Source organism: Pyrgilauda ruficollis, unplaced genomic scaffold (assembly GCF_017590135.1).
Source record: "Pyrgilauda ruficollis isolate IOZ18807 unplaced genomic scaffold, ASM1759013v1 scaffold374, whole genome shotgun sequence".
Classification (NCBI taxonomy): domain Eukaryota; kingdom Metazoa; phylum Chordata; class Aves; order Passeriformes; family Passeridae; genus Pyrgilauda; species Pyrgilauda ruficollis.
The window spans coordinates 49073-70012 of record NW_024525201.1 but is presented as its reverse complement, the minus strand read 5'-3'; the positions used below and the strand labels follow the sequence as shown (position 1 = coordinate 70012).

The following is a 20940-nucleotide window of genomic DNA, read 5'->3' as shown; positions in this document are numbered from 1 at the left end:
GAATAAACAAAAAAGGAAGGAGGTGGGGGGAGGAAAAAGGGGGGGGGGGGTTGGGAAAAAAAAAAAAAAAAAAAAAAAATCCATCACTCCTTCTTCTCCTCCTCTGTCTCATCGCGCTTCTCCTCCTTGGCCAAGCTGTCCCGCCGGAGCCGGGGCAGGCGCTTTTATTTTCCTTTTTCCACTTCATGCGGCGGTTCTGGAACCAGATCTTGATCTGCCGCTCGGTCAGGCACAGCGCGTTGGCGATCTCGATGCGGCGCCGCCGGGTCAGGTAGCGGTTGAAGTGGAATTCCTTCTCCAGCTCCAGCGTCTGGTACCGGGAATAAATCTGGCGGCCCCGCCGGCGGTCGGCCCCGTAGCCGACTCCTAAAGAAGCCGAGACAAAACAGACTAAAAATCGTCAGAACGCAGCGCCCCCTCGGCTCGCCCTGCCCCTCCCCCCCGAGCAAAAACCAATAAAAAATGAAATTAAAGCGCTCCGAGTCCCCGCGGGGTTCCATCGGCGCGGGGCTGGGGTTAAAGCCGGGCTTAGCGGGGCGGCCGGCCGCTTGGAGGGGTTTAGGCCGGGTTTTGGGGGGTTTGGGGTGGGTTTTGAGGGGATTTAGGCCGGGTTTTGAGGGGTTCGGGTGGGTTTTGTGGGAGTTTAGGCCGGGTTTTGAGGGTTTAGGGGTGGGTTTTGTGGGGGTTTAGGCCGGGTTTTGCGGGTTTAGGCCGTGTTAGGGTCAGATTTTGAGGGGTTTGGCTTTGATTCTGAGGAGTTCAGCGCGGATTTTGTGGGGGTTCGGCCCGGGTTTTGCAGGGGTTCGGCCCGGATTTGGGGGGGTTTTGCCCCGATTCCGCAGGGTTTTAGGCCGGATTTTTGAGGGGTTTGGGCAAGGATTTGTGGGTGTTCAGGCCAGATTTTGCAGGTTTTAGCGCAGATATTTTAGGGTTTTAGGCCGTATTTTGCGGGTTTAAGCACAGATTTTGTGGGGTTTCGCCCAGATTTTTCAGGGTTTACGCCCAGATTGCGCAGGATTTTAGCCCAGACTTTACAGGTTTTCGCCCGGATTTTGAGGGTTCTAGCCCAGATCTTGCTGGATTTTAGGGATTTTGCGGGGTTTAGGCCAGGATTTGAGGCTTTAAGCCCAGGCTTCGAGTGTTTAAGCCCTGATTTTGCGGGGTTTTAGCCCAGACTTGCCCTGGATTCCCTGGATTGGGGGGAGCCGGGGACGGCGAGGAAGGGGCGGCTTCCCCCCGGCCCCAGCTCGTGCTACCCCCAAACCCTAAACCCTTTAAAACCCCCTAAAAAAACCCACCAAAACCCCTAAAACTCCAACCCCACCAACTTCACTGCTCACCCTAAACCCCGCTCGCGTTCATTTTCCCCGCTAAACTCCCCGAGCAGACCCGGCCGCGCCGCTTTTATTTTTATTTCCCTATTTAATCCCTCTTTACGATCACCGATATTTCACCGGCGGGCGAAACCTTTTAATTAAAACCGATCCTAACAAGCCCAACCCGAATAAAAAGCCCGCCGCAAACTGCGCGAAATTATTGTTTTTATGGCGCCATAAAAACCCCATCCTACCGAGGTGCCGAGGAGGAGGGGGAAAGGCCATAAAACCCTCCGAGTTTATTTAATTTATCCCCCCCGACGAGCCATAAAAAACTTACCACTGTGCGAATTCATGCGCTGCATCCAGGGGTAGATCTGGATGCCGGATTTCTGCTCCTGAGCCGCGCTCCGGCTCTGCTCGCTGGGGAAATCCTGCGCGATGGAATTGGGGGTGCCGTGCCCCCCGACCGAGCTCTGCCGGCAGCTGCTCAGCACCTCCTTGTCCTGGTAGAAAGCGTTCGAGCCGTACTCGTAGGGCGAGCGGCCCGCCGAGCCGAAAACCACCGGGTTGTCCTGGGGCGAGTAAAACGGCGACGAATAAATCCGGTTCTGCGCCACGGCCGCGCCGTAGCCGCCGAAATGCCGCACGGGGTCGTAGCTGGAGTTGAGCGCGGCCACGTTGGGCAGCACCTCCTGGCCGCCGCCGAGGTGGCACGACAGCGACGGGTTCGTGAAGTACGAATTCATCTCCGCCGCCGCTCCGCCGCGGGCTCGGCGCGCTCCCGCCGCTCCCGGCGGGGGTTCTGCCCGTGGGCTCGCTGTGGATGAGCTCCTCGGGGTTTTTCTTCTTTTTTTTTTAGTGTTTTTTTCCTATTTTTTCCCTATTTTTTCTGTATTTTTTCTCTATTTTTTTCCTATTTTTTCTCTATTTTTTCTCTATTTTTTCTCTATTTTTTTTCCTAATTTTTCTCTATTTTCTCTGTATTTTTTTTCTCTATTTTTCCTCTATTTTTCCTCTATTTTTTCTTATTTTTCCTCTATTTTTCCCTATTTTTTTTTCTCTATTTTTCCTCTATTTTTCCTTTATTTTTCTCTATTTTTTCCTATTTTTCCTCTATTTTCCTCTTTTCTCCAATCATTCTCCTCTATTCTCCTCTATTTTCCTCTATTTTCCTCTATTTTTCCTCTATCCTCCTCTATTTCTCCTAATTTTTCCTCTATTTTTCCTTTTTCCCTCTATTTTCCCCTTTCTCCTCTATTTTTCCCTTTTTTTCTCTGCTCCTCTATTTATTCTCCTCGATTCCTCTACTTTCCTCTCTTATTCCTCTATTTTTCTCCTTGATTCCTCTGTTTTCCTTCTCTCACTCCCCTATTTTTCCTCTTTCTTTTCCCTCTCTAATTCCTTTATTCTGCCTCTTTATTCCGCCTCTTTCCTTCCTCTATTTCCCCTCTATTATTTAATCTATCATTTATTATTTCCTCTATTTCCCCTCTATTATTTCCTCTCTTTTTTTTTCCTCTCTATTTCCCCTTGACCTCTTTCCCCTCTATTTTCCCCTCTATTTTTCTCTCTATTTTTTTCTCTATTTTCCCCTCTATTTTCCTCTATTCTTTCCTCTATTTTCTCTCTATTTTTTCCTCTATTCTTTCCTCTATTTTCCTCTATTTTTTCCTCTATTTTCCTCTATTTTTCCTCTATTTTCCTCTATTTCTCCTCTATTTTTCTCTCTATTTTTTCCTCTCTCTTTTCCCCTATTCCCCCTTTATTCCTCCCTCTCTCCTTCCCCCTCACCCCAATTAATTAATTAATACATCTATATATATTTATTATTATTTTTTCAAACCCTCCCCTCCTTCCTCTCCCTCTCTCTCTCTCTCTCTCCTTTTTTTTTTCCCGGCGCCACCTGGGCCCGTGCGATTTCTTTTAATATTTATTTCAGTCTCCAGTTTGTAGTGGGAAGTGTAGGATTGTTATAGGGAAGGCTCTGCTCCAGGACAGACAGACTGACACAGTCAGCTGACCCGGCCCGGGCCAATGGCGAGCCGCGTGTCAAAAAGGGAAAAAATTGCTTTTTTCTGCTCGCCAGTCCCTACTTCAAACTAAGTGGGCATGGAAAGTAAGTCCGGCACCCCCCAAAAAAATAAAAAAAGCCCCCCCAGGGGATTTGGGGCGGCGGGGAGGGGGCTCACGGGCACCAAAAATTCCTAAAATTCAATTTTTTCAACCCACCTTCCTCCCTTTTATTTATTTTTTTCCCACCTTCCTCTTCTTTATTTTGCTCAGATTCGCCAAAAAAAAAAAAAAAAATTATCTTTACCGCTCTATTTTTTTGCTAAATGCTCAATGCTGTTTTTTTTTTTTTATTGTCTTTTATTATGATTTTTGTTAAATGATTATCATAATTATTATTCTTTCCAAGAAAGCTGCGCTTAAAAATCTCGTCAAGAAGCGGCTGCGAATTCCCAGCAATAAATCTCAGGCGAACACAGAATATTAAGCCATAAATTACCCTCACTCTCCCTCTTTTTTTTTTTTTTTTTTTTCTCAATATTTTTCTTTTCTTTTTCTTTAATTTATTTATTTTTAATTTTTTTTTTTAATTATTTTTTTCCTCCTCCTCTCCCCTCTTTCTCCCGCTCTGAGTATCCGCCTTTAAAAGGGCGAAAAGGGAAAAATAATTCCGTTTTAAAAGGAGGAAAAAATAAAAAAAAAAAAGGGGGAAAAGGGGGGGGGATAAACATGGCGACTTCTCCATGGATAACGCGGGATCGGGAGCGCTCCCAAACTCCTGGAAAAGGGCAAAAATTTGGGCAAAAAAAGCAATTTTTAGGGAAAAAAATACCAATCCCACGCCGGGCTGGGAGCTGGGATTTCCCCTCCGCTTTTGGGAGATTTCTCCGGATTTTGGGGCATTTCTGGACGCGCCCAGGAAGGAAAAGCGGCTGGAAAATGCGGAAAAAAAAGCGAATTTGGGCTGGGGAGGAGCGGCCGGGCCGGCGGCGCGGAGTTTCCCGAAGTTTTTTTGGGAATTCTCCCTGGCGGGGAGGGGACCCCGAGCCCATCCCCACCCAAATCCCCCCGAAACCGCCCCAAAATCAGCCCCTACCTGAGCCCCGCGGCACGGCGGGGCGGATTCGCAGCAAATCCCCCAAAAAAAATTCCGATTTTTGCCTCGGCCTCCTCCTCCTCCTCCTCCTCTTTTTTGTTGTTAAACCACCTCGGTTTTATGGAAAAAAAAAACAAAAAAAAACCCAAAAAAATCCCAAAATTCGCCGGGAAAGCGTCGGAAATCCACGCCGCTCTTGCTTTTTATTTTGAATTTTTTTGGATTTTTTTTTTGTTTTGTTTTTAAGGATTTTTGGCCGACAAAGCGAAGGCCCGGGGGGGTTTTTGGGGAATATTTGGCCCCCCCAGCTATGAGAGGAACCCGGATGCCAGCGGATTTTATGCTCTTTTTCCTCTGGCTAACAAAGCAAAGTCATCAATGGTAGCAATAAAACCATAAACGGGACCGCAACTGGGAAAAAACCACAAAAACACCAAAAAAAAAACCCGAAAAAACACCCAAAAAAACAACCAAACCCGGCCCGGAGCCGCCAGAAAGGGGAAAAAAAATCCCGGTTTTTGTCCCAAAAAGTGGCGGCTGGGGGGGAGCTCCCACCCCGGGGGCTTGGCGAGGAATTCCGGGCGTTTTCCCCCAAAAATTCCCAATTTTCCGCTGCTTTTTTTCTCCCCCTGGCTTTCGCAAATCCCCCCGCAGCGTGCGGGAAAAACGGGAATTTTGGGAGGATTTCGCTGCTTTGTTTCGCTTTTCCAACCCCGGGGGGGTTTGGGGGAGTCAGGGACCCCAAATTTGGGGATTTTGGGGGATTTTGGGACCCGGCAAGGGCCGGGCTGGGGGCGAGGGGCGGCAGGGCCGCAACTTCAGAGGAGTTCCCACCAAAAAACTTCTCCTTGCGGAGCCTCCTTTTCCCTTTTCTCCCCAAATTTTCATTTTCCCAGATTTTTCCTCCTCCTCTCTTCCTTCCCCTTCATTTTTTTCCCTTTATTTTGCTTTTTCCACCCTTTTTTCCCCCTTTTTTTTTGCTTTTTTCGCTCCTTATAATTTCAGTTTTTATTTGAATTTTATACTTTTAATTTTTATTTTTATTTTTTCCTCCTTTTTTTTGCCCTTTCCAAGGTGGGCTGGAGACCTGAGACGAGCGTGGGACCCGAGCCGGGGGAAGTTTAAGTGTTTTATGACTTCTCTAAACAGAGGGCAAGTCCTAAAAGTCCGCTCGATTTATAGACAGCAGAAAGCAGCTGCCGGAAAAAAAAAAACAACCCCAAAACACATCCACCCGCCAAACACCGATTTTTTAGGGCAAAAAACCGCCAAAAAACCACCAGCAATTAAAAAATAAATACCAAAAAAAAAACCCCATCCGCGAAACCCCGCAAAAATCTGAATTTTAATTGAATTTTTTGACGTTTCCCAGCAGATTTTTGGCGGATTTTTGAGCTTTTTACCCCCATTAAAAAAAGATATTTTGTTTTTTTTTCTTTTTTTTTTTTTTTTGGCCAAAAAAGCACGCGGCGAAGGGAGGGGGGGATTTGTGGGGAGATTTCTGGCGGAATTGGGTCTGCAAACAATTAAGGGAACTCATCAGCAGAAGCAAGAACAGATGTTTTATTAAAAGTGCGACAAACGCTGGAAATATGGACAACTCCTGCAGCAGTTGCTCTTTGTTCTGAGGAAAAAAACCCCAAAAACAGCCAAAACCCCCAAATTTCCCCCATTCCCGCCCTCATATTCCCTTTAAAAAAAAAAATATTATTTTTTCACCCGCCCCAGCGACGCTCGCGGGGTGAAAAAAGGGGGGAAAATAAAGATAAAAAGGGGAAAAAAATCCCTAAAAAATTAAAATTTCTCCCCCCGCGGCTCGCAGCGCTGCTGAGCTGATTTAGGGCGGGGGAAATTTGGATTCCAAACCCCAAATCCGCCCCAAAATTTGGGGCCGGGGCTGTGAAAATCCCAAATGCGCAGGAATTGGGAGCGAACCCCGGCCCTGTCCCCGCTCCCGCCCGCGGCCGCGCCGAGCGGCCCCAAAGCCGCCGATTTTGGGGCTTTTTGGGCTTTTTTGGGGTGAAACTTGGGGGTTTTGGGGGCAGCGCCCCCCCCGCGGCCGCGCTGCGCGGAGGCTCCGCGGGGCCACCAAAAGCTTTTATTTATCCCGAATTTTCTCTTTTTCCCCTGGTTTTCTCCCCATTTTTTTTCCCTCCTTTTCCCTTTTTTCCCCCCACTTTTGTTTTTCATTTTTTCCCCCCATTTTTCTCGCTTTTATTTTGACCTTTATGGCGCACGTGAGCCCCTAATTTATTTATTTTCCTTTTATTTCCCTGCCGAAATCTCCTTTTATTGGGCTGAAAATCTCCCTCTTTTGTCTCAAAATCTCCTTTTTTTTTTTTTTTTTTTTCAATTTTCCCAAAATCCATCAAATCTGGGGAGCGGCGCCCCCCCAAAAAAAGGGGGGAAAAGGGGAAAAAAACCCCCAAAGTCCAGGAGGAAAATTGGATTTTTTGACCCCCCGGCCGCGGGGTTTTGGGGTGAAAACCTCGGGGTTTGGGCAGCTCTTAATTAATTAATTCTCATTAATAAATTGCTGGAATTCCCCTTTCCCCCCGGACTTTTGGAGTTTGAGGGATTTTTGGGGTTTTTTTTTTTGGATTTTGGCGCCGCTTTGGGAGTGGCTGGCCTGGCTTTGCTCACAGAAAAAAAAAAATCCGATTTTTGCCCCAAAATCCCACCCAGAAAAGAATTTATTTTACCCAAAAAAATCACATTTCCCCCCAATTCTCCATGCGAAAATCACAATTCAAGCCCCTCTGGCTGATTTAATTTAATTTATTTGGAATTTAAAGCTCCTAAGTGGACAAAAATGCGATTTTAGCGCCCGAACGAGGATTTTTGGGGCCTTTTCCATTAATTTTTCTATTTTTCTTCCCGCCTGGAGGAAGAAATTGATTTTATTTCATTTTATTTCATTTTATTTCATGTTATTTCATTTTCAGCGTCATTTTGGGGAAGCGCAGCAAAAGTTTGGGGCGAGTCCTTGGAGTTTCAGGTCAAAAATAGAGAATAATTAATCTTACAATTTTTGGGGGGAAAAAAAGGGGAAAAATTCGCTTTTTTCGCTGCTGGAATCCCTCAGCCGCTGGAAAAATATTCCAGAAAAAAAATGTGGAAAAAAAAAAAGAAGAGAAAAAAAAAGGGAATTCTGGCAAATGTCAAAACACGTCCGGGGGGAGGGAGGAGGGGAAAAAATCCGGAATATTCTCATTTTATCCCCAGGCTCCAAAGCGCTTTTGGGGCAATTTGATGGAATTTTTTGGTTTTTTTTTCCTGTTTTTTGAGGGATTTTAATCGGGGAATTTTGCTTTTAATTGGGGCAGGGGGAGGGGAATGATTTATTTCGTGATTTTTGCTCCGGCCCAGATTTATTGGCGAAATCCCCAACAAAAGAGAGGCCAAACAAATTTAAAATTCCCCCCCCAAAAAAATCAAAGTTTAGCAGCAAAAAAATCGACAGAAACCAACGGGACCCCCCCCAAAAAAAAATTGTGTGTGTAAATTAATTTATTTTGGTGGTTGAACGCCCAAAAAAAGGGAGGAAAAAATGGAGAAAATTCGGATTTTAATGGGAAAAACCGCGCGGATCGGGGGTTTGTCCATAAGGAATGGGGGTACCCCTAAAGGGCGTGGATTTGGGGTAAATTTGGAGGGTTTTGGTTTAATTTGCTGCAGGAAAAAATCCGATTTTGGGGTGGAAAAGCGGCTCAGGCAGCAGGGAGGAATTTCCGAGGGAAATAAATAAAATTCGAGCCGGGCTGGCTGCTTGAAATAATTTATTTATTTTTTAAAAAATGAGGTTTTGGGGGGGAAAAATCCCGAAAATCCCAAAAAATTCCAGGAGGGGGGAATGGGAGAGGGCGGCCGTGACGTCACGGGGGCGATTTTGGGGCAAAAAATGATAAAAAAAGCGAATTTTTCCTGTTTTTCCAATGGTGGATCCCGAGGTGCTGCTGATGGGGGGAGGGGGTCAAAAATCCCCCCCGAAATTTGGGGTTTGGGGCAAAATTCCCGGGTGAAAAATCGCCATTTTTGGGGGAAAAATCCGATTTTTTCTTTATTTTCCACCCAAAGCGGGAGGGGTTTAATCACAGGGAGCCGGGCTGGAACAATAATCGCAATAATGACTCAGGAAATAATGATAATAAAAATAAAAATCGAAATAAATCCGTTTAATCGCCCTTATTTATTTTTAGGGCCGGGATGAAAGCGTTTATTTGGGGTGGATTGATGCGTTTTAATCGAGCAGAAAATCCCAATATTTCAGGATTTGCTTCAAGACTTTCATATTTTAAAGCTGGGGGGGAAATAAAACCGGTTTGGGGCTGTTTCTTATCAATTTTGGAGGCTTATCGCTTTTTATGGCTCGGGGTGATTTAAAAGCTGCGAGGAGGGAAGGGAAAAGTCGTAAAAATGTAAGGGGAAAAAAAGGTTAAAAATGTTAAAAAAAATGTTTTTAAAAAGTAAAAATTCTGCGTAAAAATGGTAAAAAAAATCTGGTTTAAAAAGTGAAAACCCGCCCGGGAGGAGGAGAAAGCGAAATCGAGGAGTTTTCAACGGATTTGGGAATTTCGGCATGGGCAAAACGGGAAATTTCTTTATAAATCCGATTTTTTGGGGGGGAAAAAGGAGATTTTGGGGTTTCGGCAAGCCGCGGGGGGTTCCGTGGCCAAATCCCCAAATTCCCAAAAATCCCCTCGATTCCAGGCGCGGGGGGATGAGGAAAAAAAAGGGAAAAAAATGGAAATAAAGGCCCCAGGCTGGCGGGTTTCTGTCACTTGGTGGCACTGTTCAAAAGCGGCCGCCAAAAACCGCCCCAAAATCCCCAAATTTCACCTCCCGGAGGCCCCAAAATTTTGGGAGAGCCGCGGGTCCGCTCGGAGCCCCGCGGGAACGAAAGAATTCCATTTATTGCTGGGTTTTGGGGCGTTTTCAGCGGGTTTTTTTTATGATTTTTGGGGATTTTGGGGGGTTTTGGGGATTTTGGGGGGTTTTCTCCTCTCTCCGTCTCCTCCATCCCGTTATTGTTTTTGGGGTTTTGGGGATTTTGGGGTGGTTTTGAGTTTTTTAAGGGTTTTTTAGTTTTTTTTTTTTTTTTAATAGGATTTTTAAGGTTTTTTTAAATTATTTTTTATTTTTATGGGGGTTTTTTATAGTTTTTTTTTTTCCTCTGTCTCCCTCACCCCGGGTTTTTTTTGGTGTTTTTTTTGTGGAGTTTTTTGTGGGGTTTTTTAAAAATTTTTGGGGGTTTTTTGGGGTTTTTTTTAGTTTTATTTTAATTTTTGGGGTTTTTTGGGTGTTTTTGCTGTTTTTTCGGGTTTCTCCTCCCCCACTGAGCCGCGGCCCTTTGAGCCTTCGGCCACAAAGGGGATTTACAGCCAGGTGCGTCCCCGCCGCCGCGGCCAGACACCGCAATTTGGGCCAAATTCGCCTTTTTTATGGTGTTTGTGTCTGGCGAGGCCGCGGGGGGGAGACGGGGCCGCCCTCGCCTCCTCCTCCTTTTTTCCCCTTTTTTCATCCTTTTTTTCCCATTTTTCCCCTTTATTTTCCTTTCTCCCTCACTTTTTAGTCTTTATTTTCCCTTTTTTTCTTAAATTTCCCCTTTCTTTTCCTTTTTTCCCTTTATTTTTCACGAAAGAATTCCATTTATTGCTGGGTTTTGGGGCGTTTTCAGCGGGTTTTTTTTATGATTTTTGGGGATTTTGGGGGGTTTTGGGGATTTTGGGGGGTTTTCTCCTCTCTCCGTCTCCTCCATCCCGTTATTGTTTTTGGGGTTTTGGGGATTTTGGGGTGGTTTTGAGTTTTTTAAGGGTTTTTTAAGTTTTTTTTTTTTAATAGGATTTTTAAGGTTTTTTTAAATTATTTTTTATTTTTATGGGGGTTTTTTATAGTTTTTTTTTTTCCTCTGTCTCCCTCACCCCGGGTTTTTTTTGGTGTTTTTTTTGTGGAGTTTTTTGTGAGGTTTTTTAAAAATTTTTGGGGATTTTTTGGGGTTTTTTTTAGTTTTATTTTAATTTTTGGGGTTTTTTGGGTGTTTTTGCTGTTTTTTCGGGTTTCTCCTCCCCCACTGAGCCGCGGCCCTTTGAGCCTTCGGCCACAAAGGGGATTTACAGCCAGGTGCGTCCCCGCCGCCGCGGCCAGACACCGCAATTTGGGCCAAATTCGCCTTTTTTATGGTGTTTGTGTCTGGCGAGGCCGCGGGGGGGAGACGGGGCCGCCCTCGCCTCCTCCTCCTTTTTTCCCCTTTTTTCATCCTTTTTTTCCCATTTTTCCCCTTTATTTTCCTTTCTCCCTCACTTTTTAGTCTTTATTTTCCCTTTTTTTCTTAAATTTCCCCTTTCTTTTCCTTTTTTCCCTTTATTTTTCTTTTTTTTCTTAAATTTCCCCTTTATTTTCCTTTTTTTCCACACTTTTTCCCCCTTTATTTTCCCTTTTTTCCCCTTTATTTTCCTTTTTTCCTTTATTTTCCTTTTTTTTTCTTAAATTTCCCCTTTATTTTCCTTTTTTCCCCCTCCGTTTTCCCCCTTTATTTTCCTTTTATTCTTCCATTTTTTCGCTTTATTTTCCCTTTTTTTCTCCATTTTCCCCCCCTTATTTTCCCTTTTATTTTTCCCTTTTTTTACCTTTGTTCCCCCTCTATTTTCCCTTATTTCCCCCTTTTTTCCTCCTTTCCTACCCCATTTTCCCCTCATTTCTCCCTTTATTTTCCCATTTTTGTCCCCTTTTCCCCCATTTTTTCGTGATTTCCACCCCAATTTTCTCCTTTTTCCCCCCACCCTTTCCCATTCCGCCCGAAATATTTTGAATTTTTGCCTCCGACAACTGAAAAATTTATTTTTTTTCCCACAAAAGGAGGAAACCCCCAGCAGCAGCAGCCACAAAAAACCCCAAAATCTCCCCAAAAATTCAAATATTGAGAACAACCCCTCCCCAAATCCGATTTCCTCTTTTCTGCAGAATTTTTAAATTCAGTTTTCACCCTTGATGAATTTTTCCAGCTCCTTTCCTCCCCAAAATCCAGACCTGGAGGCCAAAACGAAAACCCACAAAAAAATCCATTTCTCACCCCAAAACTCCTGGACAAAACCACAACTCCCCAAAAACCGAAATCCTCGTGGAAATCACCCCAAAACCGCGCTGAAAAAATCAAAACATTTCCCCCTAAATCCGCGATTTTTGGGGAATTCCTCCGCCAAAAAATGGGGAAATCGCCTCTTTCTAAGAATTGTCTTATTTCCAGGGTTTTTTGTTGTTGTTTAATTTGGGTTTTTTCCAGGTTTTTGCGGATTAACCCGGGATCATCGATCGCCCACGCGCTCGGGTTTGGGATAATTTGGATTTTTCCGGCTGGAATAAATAAATAAATCCCGCAGGGGAAGATCCTATCGCGCTTATTCCGTGTTCGAACTCCAATAAAAATGTAAATTTTCCCTCCGTGGTTGCACAATTTTAATTCCCGGCGAACTCCTCACCTCGCGGAAAATGGAAATAAATCCTCAAATCAACTGGGGCGCCAATTCCTGCTTAAATCTTTAATTTTTTATTGAGTTCCCCATTAAAATCTTTACTTGCAATTGAATTTTCCCATTGAAATCTTCATTTTCCATTTAATTTTCCCATTGAAATCTTTATTTTCTATGGAATTTTCTTTTCACTTTTCCCTATTTAAATCTTCATTTTCCATTTAATTTTCCCATTTAAATCTTCATTTTCCATTTAATTTTCCCATTGAAATCTTAATTTTCCATTTAATTTTCCAATTTAAATCTTCATTTTCCATTTAATTTTCCCCTTGAAATCTTCATTTTCCATTTAATTTCCCTATTTAAATCTTTATTTTCTATGGAATTTTCTATTCACTTTTCCCATTTAAATCTCCATTTTCCCGTTGAATTTTCCTATTTTAATCTTAATTTTTTTACTCAATTTTCCCATTCCAACCTTTATTCTCCATTTAATTCTCTGACTTAAATTTCTTCCCATTTAATTCCCCTCCACAATCTCTTTTTCTATTTCATTTTCTCATCTGATTTTCTTTTTCCTTATTAAATTTCTTCGCTTAATTCTTTTATTTTCCCCTCATTTAATTTTCCCGGCGCCCGATCTCATTTGGGGACCCGATGATTTAATCCCGAACCTGCCCGACTTAATTTAATTCCATTTTTCCACCCCGATTAATGGGCGAAAAATCCGCGATTTCCTGCGATTCTGTCAATAACCCAATTCCCAATAAATCCACATTACACCAAATTAATTCCCTCTGCTTTCCAGCGGGATTCGACCAAAAAAAAAACGAGGAGAAAAAGGCAGGAAAAACCCAATTTCCAAGGATATAAATCAAACCCGACATCCCAAAAATGTTCCTCGGCCCCGGCAGCCACCAGAAAACGCCAAAACACCGCAAAAAAAATCGATTTTTTGGGGTTTTTTTGGGGGGTTTTGGGGTTTTTTTGGGGGTATTTTTAAGGGAATTCCGGCCTGGCGCGAGGACGGGGAGGGAGAGGAGGATTTTGGGTGAGAAACAGCAGAAAGAAAAAAGAAAACAAACCATAAAAAAGCAACTTTAAAGCTCCCATTTCTGTAATCATGTGGTTCCAATAAACGCTCATTGTTTGCTCATAAAATTCTCTTTACGACTCCGCTCCGGCGGCAACAAAACCCGGGGAAATCGGGGCTTTTTTCCACTTTTTTCCGCTCTTTTTTCCCCTCCTTTCCTGGCATTTGTCGCCTCAAATTTTTGGGGGTTTGGAGGGAATTAAAAATAGGAATAAAATGGGGCGCGAGGAGGAGTAAATTCACCAGGAAAAGGGGGAAAAATGGGAAAAAAAGAGGGGGGAAAATGGGGAAAAATAGAGGAAAACAATAGGGAAGAATAAGGAAAAATAGGGGGAAATAATTAAAAGGAAAAAAGGAAAGAAAGGGGGAGAAAATGGGGCGAAAAAAGGGGAAAAAAGGGACGGCGGCGCTGGGCTGGGCCCCGATAATTCCCGGCCCCAAAGGTCGGCGGAGCCCCTCGCGGATTTCCCAAAAATCCCATTTCTGGGGGAATTTTGCCCTTTTTGGGGGGTTTCCTCCCCCCACCCCCGCTTTCTGTTTTCCCGCCCCGTGTTTTTAAATTTTTGTTTCATTTCGGGTTCCGTCCGGAGGTTTTTTTTTTTTTCCCTCCCCCCGCTCGGAATTCCGCGGATTTTCGGATTGCCGAGGCCTTTTTTTGGCGGAAATCCACCCAAAACCAACAACAACAACAACAACAACAGCGGCGGCGTCATCCCAAAAAAACGGCGAGGCAGAGATTCCCCAAAACCTCAAATCCGCTTTTCCCACCCCAAAATCCCCTTTTCCCACCCCGAACCCGGTTTACACCCAAAAACCTCTTTTATTTTTCACCCCAAAATCCCTTGTTTTCCACCCAAAATCCCCTTCCTTCACCCCAAAATTCTCTTTTCTCCCCCCAAATCCCCCCCTCCATCACTTCCAAAAATTCGGGAATGACCCCAAAATCCCCTCCCCCACCGGGCTGCGCTGGGTTTTCCCTCCCCCACGGAGGAAAATTCCGATTATTTTTCACTTTTCCCGCCCCAAAACCGGGAATAATTCGAGGTGCGGGGGAAAGGGGGGCGCCGCGCGCTGGGGATTTTTTGGGTTTTGCGGGTTTTTGGGGTTTTTTGCCGGTTTTATGCGGTTTTTTGGGTTTTTTTCCCCCCGCGGGGTGGGATCAGGTGATGGATGGGGGAAGGTGCTCCTAGGTAGGACGGGAATAAAAAGGGTCAGGGTTTAAACTCGGCCCCTCCTTGAGCCGGGCTTAAAGTCTGGGAGAAAGGGCAGCGAAAAAATATATTAAAAAAACCCAAAAAAACCCAAAAAAAAACCCCAAAAAAACCCCAAAAAAACCCAAAAAAACCAAAAAAAAAACCCCAAAAAAACCAAAAAAAAAACCCCAAAAAAACCCCAAAAAACCCCTAAAAACCCCTAAATAATAATAAAAAAAAAATAAGCACGAAAATAAATTTAAAAGGGAAATAAAAATGGAATTAAAGACGAATAAAAGAACGGAAATATAAGTTCGTAAGTGGATGTTAAAATAGGAATTAAAATTATAAAATAGGGGTGGAATTAGATATAAAAAGAGAAATAAGGTGTGGAAATGGATAAATAAAAATGGAAATAAAAAGAGGATGCAAATAGGAATGAAATGAGAAATAAAAATGAAAATATAGAAATAAATATAAGAAAAAAAAAAGTAGAAATAAATATATCGAACAAGGATAAAGTGAGAAATAATACCGGAAATTAAATGTGGAAATTGATAGAGAAATAAAAAAATAGCGATAAAAATGGGAATTAAAAGTAGAAATAAAAAGAGAGATAAATAAATGAGAAATACAAACAGAAGCGAAATCAGAAAGAAAATAAATGTAAGAAATGAGAATAAAAAATAGAAATAAAAAATAGATTTAAAAATAAATGTAAATAATTAATAAGGGGGGGGAGGGCTCTGCCCGCAAATCAACCCCGAAGGATTTTCCAGGAAAATCCCGAATTAATTCCCCAAAAGTCCCCGAAACGCCCCAAAACCGCGAGGGACAAAACCCCAGAAAAGGCGAATTTTACACCCAAAAATCCGCTTCGAGAAGCGCCGGGCAGGAGGAGCTTTGGGGCTGGAAGGGTTAATTCTTAATGAGCTGCCGCTGAGTGTTAATTAATGCATTAATCCGTTAATTAACCCCCCGCAGGCCGCGGGGCGGGATCGGGACGTGGGGGGGGGAAATCCTAAAAAAACCCAAAATCCTGGAAAAAGGAAAGTGGGGGGGGGGTTGGGAACGGGGCCGGGGCTCTCCCCAATTAACAGCAGCTCATTAATTACCGCCCTGCCCGCGCCGCCCCTCCGCGCATGCGCGGCCCCCTCAGGCATTTATTTCATTATTTCCGCGGCCAAAGTGCGTTTTTCCTCATTTTTCCTCATTTTTCCTCATTTTTTTCACCATTTCCCCACAAAACAAATCCCATTTTCCGATTTTAATTCCCATTTTCCCTCCCCGGGCTCCGAACGGCACCGAAGCCAGGCGCAGAGGGGGAGGAAAAAAAAAAAAAAAAATCAGATTTATTTTCATTTTTTTCCAGCAGAAATCACCGATTTTTAAATTTTTTTTAGGGTTTTTTTTTTTAGTATTTTGATTTTTTTATTTATTTCCCTCTCTCTCTCCGCCTCGCTCCTTCCCCCGCCCGCCGCATCATCATCATCATCATCATCATCATCATCCTGCTCGGGTTATGGATCATTAGCCGCGCATCTGAACCAATAAGCGAACACTTACCGGGCTCCCGGCTCCCCCTTCCCTCAATCCCGACTCGTTTTTCCTCTTTTTTCCTCTTTTTTCCTCTCTTTCGCCTCTTTCCGCTCCTCCGCCGCCGCTCAGCTCCGCGCAGCCACCAAAAACCCGCAAAAAAACCGCCAAAAAAAAAGCCCGAAAATTCAAATTACAAAGCGAAAAAGAGGCGGCTCGACCGGCAGGAATGGGGTTTTTTTTTAAAAAAATTGGGGTTTTGGGGTGGGGGATTTGGGGGGAAAAGGGGGGCTTTGGGGTGGGGGAGAGGGGGAATGGGATTTTGGGAGCGCGGGGCGAGGAGGAAGCGCGGGGTTGGCCCCGAGGGGAGGGGAGGAGGCGGCGACGGCAGTAAAGTCATGAATGCCAAAATGCCCAAAAAGAATTCCGAGCCAGGGGAAAGGGGGGCCGGGATCGGGGAAAACCGCCCAAAACGCCCGGAAAAAATAAAAAATAAATAAATAGCGGGGATTTCAAAAAGAGGTGGGGGGTTTGGAGCCGCCAAAAAAAAAATAAATACAATTAAAGTTAATATATGTGTATGTTTATATGTTAAAAATGGAGTAAAAGTGAATTTTAAAATGGGGTTTTAAGAGGGGGTTTTAAAAGAATTTTAAAAATAGATTTTAGAGGGCGTTTAAAAGTAAATTTTGGGGCTGGTTTAAAAATGGAGGGGAAAATGAATGGAGAAATAAGTAAAAAATAAGAGGAATAGATTTTAAAATAAATAAGAAATAGATTTAAAAATAAATTGAAAATAAATGGAGAAATGAATAAAAAATAAATTAAGAATAAATTTAAAAAATAAATGAAGAGTAAATTAAAAAATAAATTAAGAGTAAATTAGAAAATAAATTAAGAATAAATTGAAAATAATTTAAAAGTAAATTAAAAATAAATTTAAAAAGAAATAAAAATAAATTGAGAAATAAACAAAAAACCCCAACAACCCCGCGCCACCAAACCCAGCACAAACCACCCCAAAAACCCCCAAAACCCCCTCAATACTTCCACCAAAAACCCCCAAACGCAGCCCCGCGTAGCCCTGGCAGCGCCGGGCTGTTGGAGGCGGCAGAACTGCGCAGGAGTCATGAGAGAAACCACAATAAAAAGTTCACGTTCATGGATGGAGTCCACATGACTTCCCGTGGCCAATCCAACTTGTGATCCAGTCGTAAACTTTTATTGCTCCGCTGTAAATTTTCCGCAAACAACCAGGAATGCGTTGCATTTTTTTTTTTTTTTTTTTTTGGTGACGGGCGCAAACGCTCTGTCGCCATGTTCGGCCCCGAAATTCCGATTTTTTACCCCCTTTTTTTTTTTGGTTTGTTTTTTGTTCCCCCTCCTTGGGCGGCGTTGGTGGGAATGGGTTAAATTTGGTGAAAAGGCGGGTTGAGTCATTTGGATTTTCGGGTAATGGAGCGCTCGGGTTGGGTCGAGTTTGGGTTTTAATGTTAATTTTTCTGGTGGGGGTGAATTGGGGGAAAAAGCAGAAAATACAAAAAACGCGGCGCGCTGCGGTGGGGGAAAAACCCACGAAATAAGGAGTTTAAAATGCGTTTAATTCAAGGGAAAAGACACCAAAAAAAGGGAGAAATGGGAATTTCGGGGCCCCCGCATTCCCCTCCCTGCCCCGGGCGTGTCCAGCGCTCCAAAATTCCCATTTCCCACCTTTTCCACCCCAAAATTTCCCCGTTTCCTTCCCCATCCGAGGGGAACCTGGAAAACCCCAAATTCCGCCCAAAATCGGGTTTTTTTCCCCGGCCGCTCTTTGCCCAAACCCGCCATCCCAAATTTTAAAAATCTGATTTTTTTTTCTCCTCTTTTCCCCCCTTTTGTGCTCCCCAGGGGCGGAATTTGTAATTTTTCACCGTTATTTTGACTATTTTTGGGTCTGCCTTTTTTTTAAAAAATTCTTTTATTTTGTTTTTCCTGCCCGGGGGCGTGGAAAAAGGGCTGGAAAATCAGGATTTTGGGACTGGGAAATGACATTTTTCCTCTGGCCTTGTCGAGGCCTGCTCGGCGGCTCCCGCGAACCACAAAAAGCGGCCGCGCATCCTCCTCCTCCTCCTCCTCCTCCTCCAAACCCAAACCCGCCTTTTCCTCCCCAAAACCCCCCCAAAAAAACCCCTAAACCCCCCCAAAATCCTCTTTAACCCCCCCGCCCCGAAACCACCAACAACCAGCACCTCCAGCCGCAAAAAATCCCCCAAAAATCCAAATTATTCCGCTTATTTGTCTGCCAGAACCAGCCCTGTTTCCCCCGGCAGGCAATTAATTAAATTTTAATTAATAAAACAAGCCCGGAGCGGCGGCGGGGGTGGGGGATTTATTTGTCTTTATTTTATTTTTTTATTTTTTTTCCCGCGTGTCTGGGCCGCCCGAAGGACACAAAGGTTGTAACGCCACCGGATGGACGGGAAATTCCTTTTATTCGCTTTACAAACCACCAATAAATTTTATAACAGGTAATTAAAAGTTACGAGGGGGGAAGCTCCGAGCTCAACAGTTCCCGAGCACTATGGAGGTCCCATTTATTTTTTTTTTTTTCCCACCATAATAAATTCCAAAATGGGGGGAAAAATCCCAGAAAATTTAAAAAAAACCCCAAAATCCTCCCAGAAAATCCCCCCCAAAAAAACGCCAAAAGAGGCCCCAAAAAACTCGCGAAACACCCACAGAAAATACCCAAAAAATCAAATTTTGACGGCAAAAGTGACCTGGGAGCGAATTTTTGAGGCCAAATCCGTCACCACCCTCCGCTCCTAAAATTAATTAATTGGGCAGAAATAAAATTTTAAAAGGCTTTTTTAAAAAAAAGATGAGAATTTTTTAAAAATCCGAGTTAAACCAGACAAAAAGCGACTTTTTTATTTTTCATTTCAAACCCCCAACCCGCCCGGCGGATTTTCCCCCCCTCCCTCCGAGCCGGCTTAAAAAAAAAAAAACACAAAAAAATAAAATTACGGCGAGGAAAAAAGGGATTTAACGCTCCAGAAATTCGTTGTCTCGCCGATATTCGGGGGCAGAATAAAAAATAAACGAATTTTCTCCGCTAACGGCGCGATCGGAATCGTAAATTAAAGCGATTTTCGCAACTCCGGGAAAAAGGGGCAGCGGCAGGAAAATGGGATTGCTCCATAAAAAGCGGCAATGAGCCGATATTTCTTATCCCAGGCGGCGGGGATGGGTTTAATTTCGGTAATTTCGGTAATTCCGGCGCGAGGATCATTTAAATTTAAATCCCCCCATAAAAAAAAAAAAAAAGAGCAACACAAAAAAAAAAAAAGACAAAAAAATCTAATTTTTCTAATTTTTTGCCTCGCCGCTAAGTGGATGTCAGCTCGCGACGATGAGAAAAATCAACATTTTCCCCCCTAAAAATAAAAAGCAATTCCATCATTTAAAGCGGCGGAGATAAATGTCAGGGCGGGATGAAAGCGCGGCGGATTTGGGGGTTTAAAGATGACAAATGCGCCGCAAAAAACGCTTTTTTTCGGGGTTTATTGTTATTATTTTGAACCGCTTTGATGAGTTTTCCGTCTCTTCCCCGCCGAGCGTTGCGCAGATAATTTTAATTTTTTTCATTTTTAAGAGACAAAGCAGAATATCTTTAATTTCCCCCCATTTTTTTGCGGTTTTTTACGGTTTTTATGGTTCCCTCCTTTTATCCCGCCCGTGATAAAGAGAGGGAAAATCTCCTTGTGGGAAAAACGCGACAAATATTCCCCAAAAATCCGATTTTTTAGCAAAAAACGCGCATTTATGGCTGATAAACCCCGTCACCTTCCCACCGGGAAAAACCCGGAATAATTCGCATTTTTCGGGATTTTTTTGGGGGAAATCCTCCAGGATTTGGGGATTTCGGGGGATTCCCGAGCATCCCTCAAATTCCTTTTTTCTGGGGCGTTTTTCCTCTTCCCAACCCCATTCCAGAGGCAAAATCGGGTTGAAATGCCCCAAAATTCGCGTTCCCACACAAGCCCCCATCTCCTGCTCTGGTTTTCCCTTTTTTCCCCCTTTTTTCCACTTTTTCCCCTCCTTTTCCCCCTTTTTTCCTCTCCTTTTCCCAGGATCCAGCAATTCCAAACCTTTCAGGGAATTCTCTTCATTTGTCATTTAAAAATCGAGGAGGAAAAATGAGGAAAAATCAGAGAAATTCGGGTGGAAAGTCGGATTCGAGGAAATTTTGGGGAACATTTGGGGAGAGTCCTTTTGACGGGAATAAAATAAAATATCGCCAAAATTGAATGAAGCAGAATAAAATATCAATGCGCGGCAGTGGGGGAAAAACGGGATTAATAATCACAATTATTAAAACCCTAATAAAAATAATTATTAACAAGAATAATTGCATTAATAAAGTGTTTTACGCGCAGTCTGTAGGGGAAGAAACGAGAATAATAAAAGCGATTTTTTTCCCATTTGAGGGGAAAGAAAAGAACGGAGGAACGCATAAATGAATAAATTAACAACCAAATTAATTTAGTTATTTCCCGATATTCTCTTTGTTTTTTTCCCACCTCCAAAATCACCGCGATTCCACCCAAAATTCCGGCAGGAAAATGCTCCTCCCGCCCCATCCCGGTTCGTTCCCATGGGATTTTTTCCCCCAAAAAACCAAAATTCTCCAATTTCCCCTCACCCAGCCCTGCCAGAGGCGACAAAAAAGCTCCGAAACACCAAAATCTTTCAATATTTGGATTTTATTGCGATTTTTCCCCCCGCTCCAGGCGGACAATTCACAGCGAATTTCAGGATGTTTCCAAAATTTTTATTTCTTTTTCTTTATTTTTCTTTTCCTGCCCCGCTGGCCGGGGCGAATCCTCCAGAATCGCCCCAAATCCCGGGATTTTCCCCCAAAAAAAGTTGTTTTTTGGCAGGCGGAGGGCGGGGTGGTGAAGCAGAGACGACACCGCGCTGGCTTTGAACCTTTTTAAGCGAAATTGGAATTAATTGGAATTAATTGGAATTATCATCGCTATTTACGGCACGTCTCACGGACACGACACAAATCCACGCTGGCTTTTTTTTCTTATTTTTTTCCCTTTTTTTCCCTTTTTTTAATATATATTTTGAGTATTTTCCCGGCGGGAATCGCAACACCCAGAGGCGGAACACTCAGAACGACGAGCTGGCTTTTTAATCATCATTTTATTATCATTATTTTTCATTTTTTTTCGTACAT

General features: G+C 43.5%; 1 protein-coding gene across 1 annotated transcript; it reads right to left on the bottom strand.

The window, feature by feature from the left end:
* Positions 1-83: 83 nt before the first annotated feature.
* HOXC6 (homeobox C6) lies at positions 84-2269 on the bottom strand. The gene is given in 3 exon segments (XM_041476060.1): positions 84-142; positions 145-390; positions 1657-2269. Coding segments are annotated over 3 exon segments (714 nt in total). The 5' UTR covers positions 2066-2269.
* Between the last annotated feature and the right edge of the window lie 18671 nt (positions 2270-20940).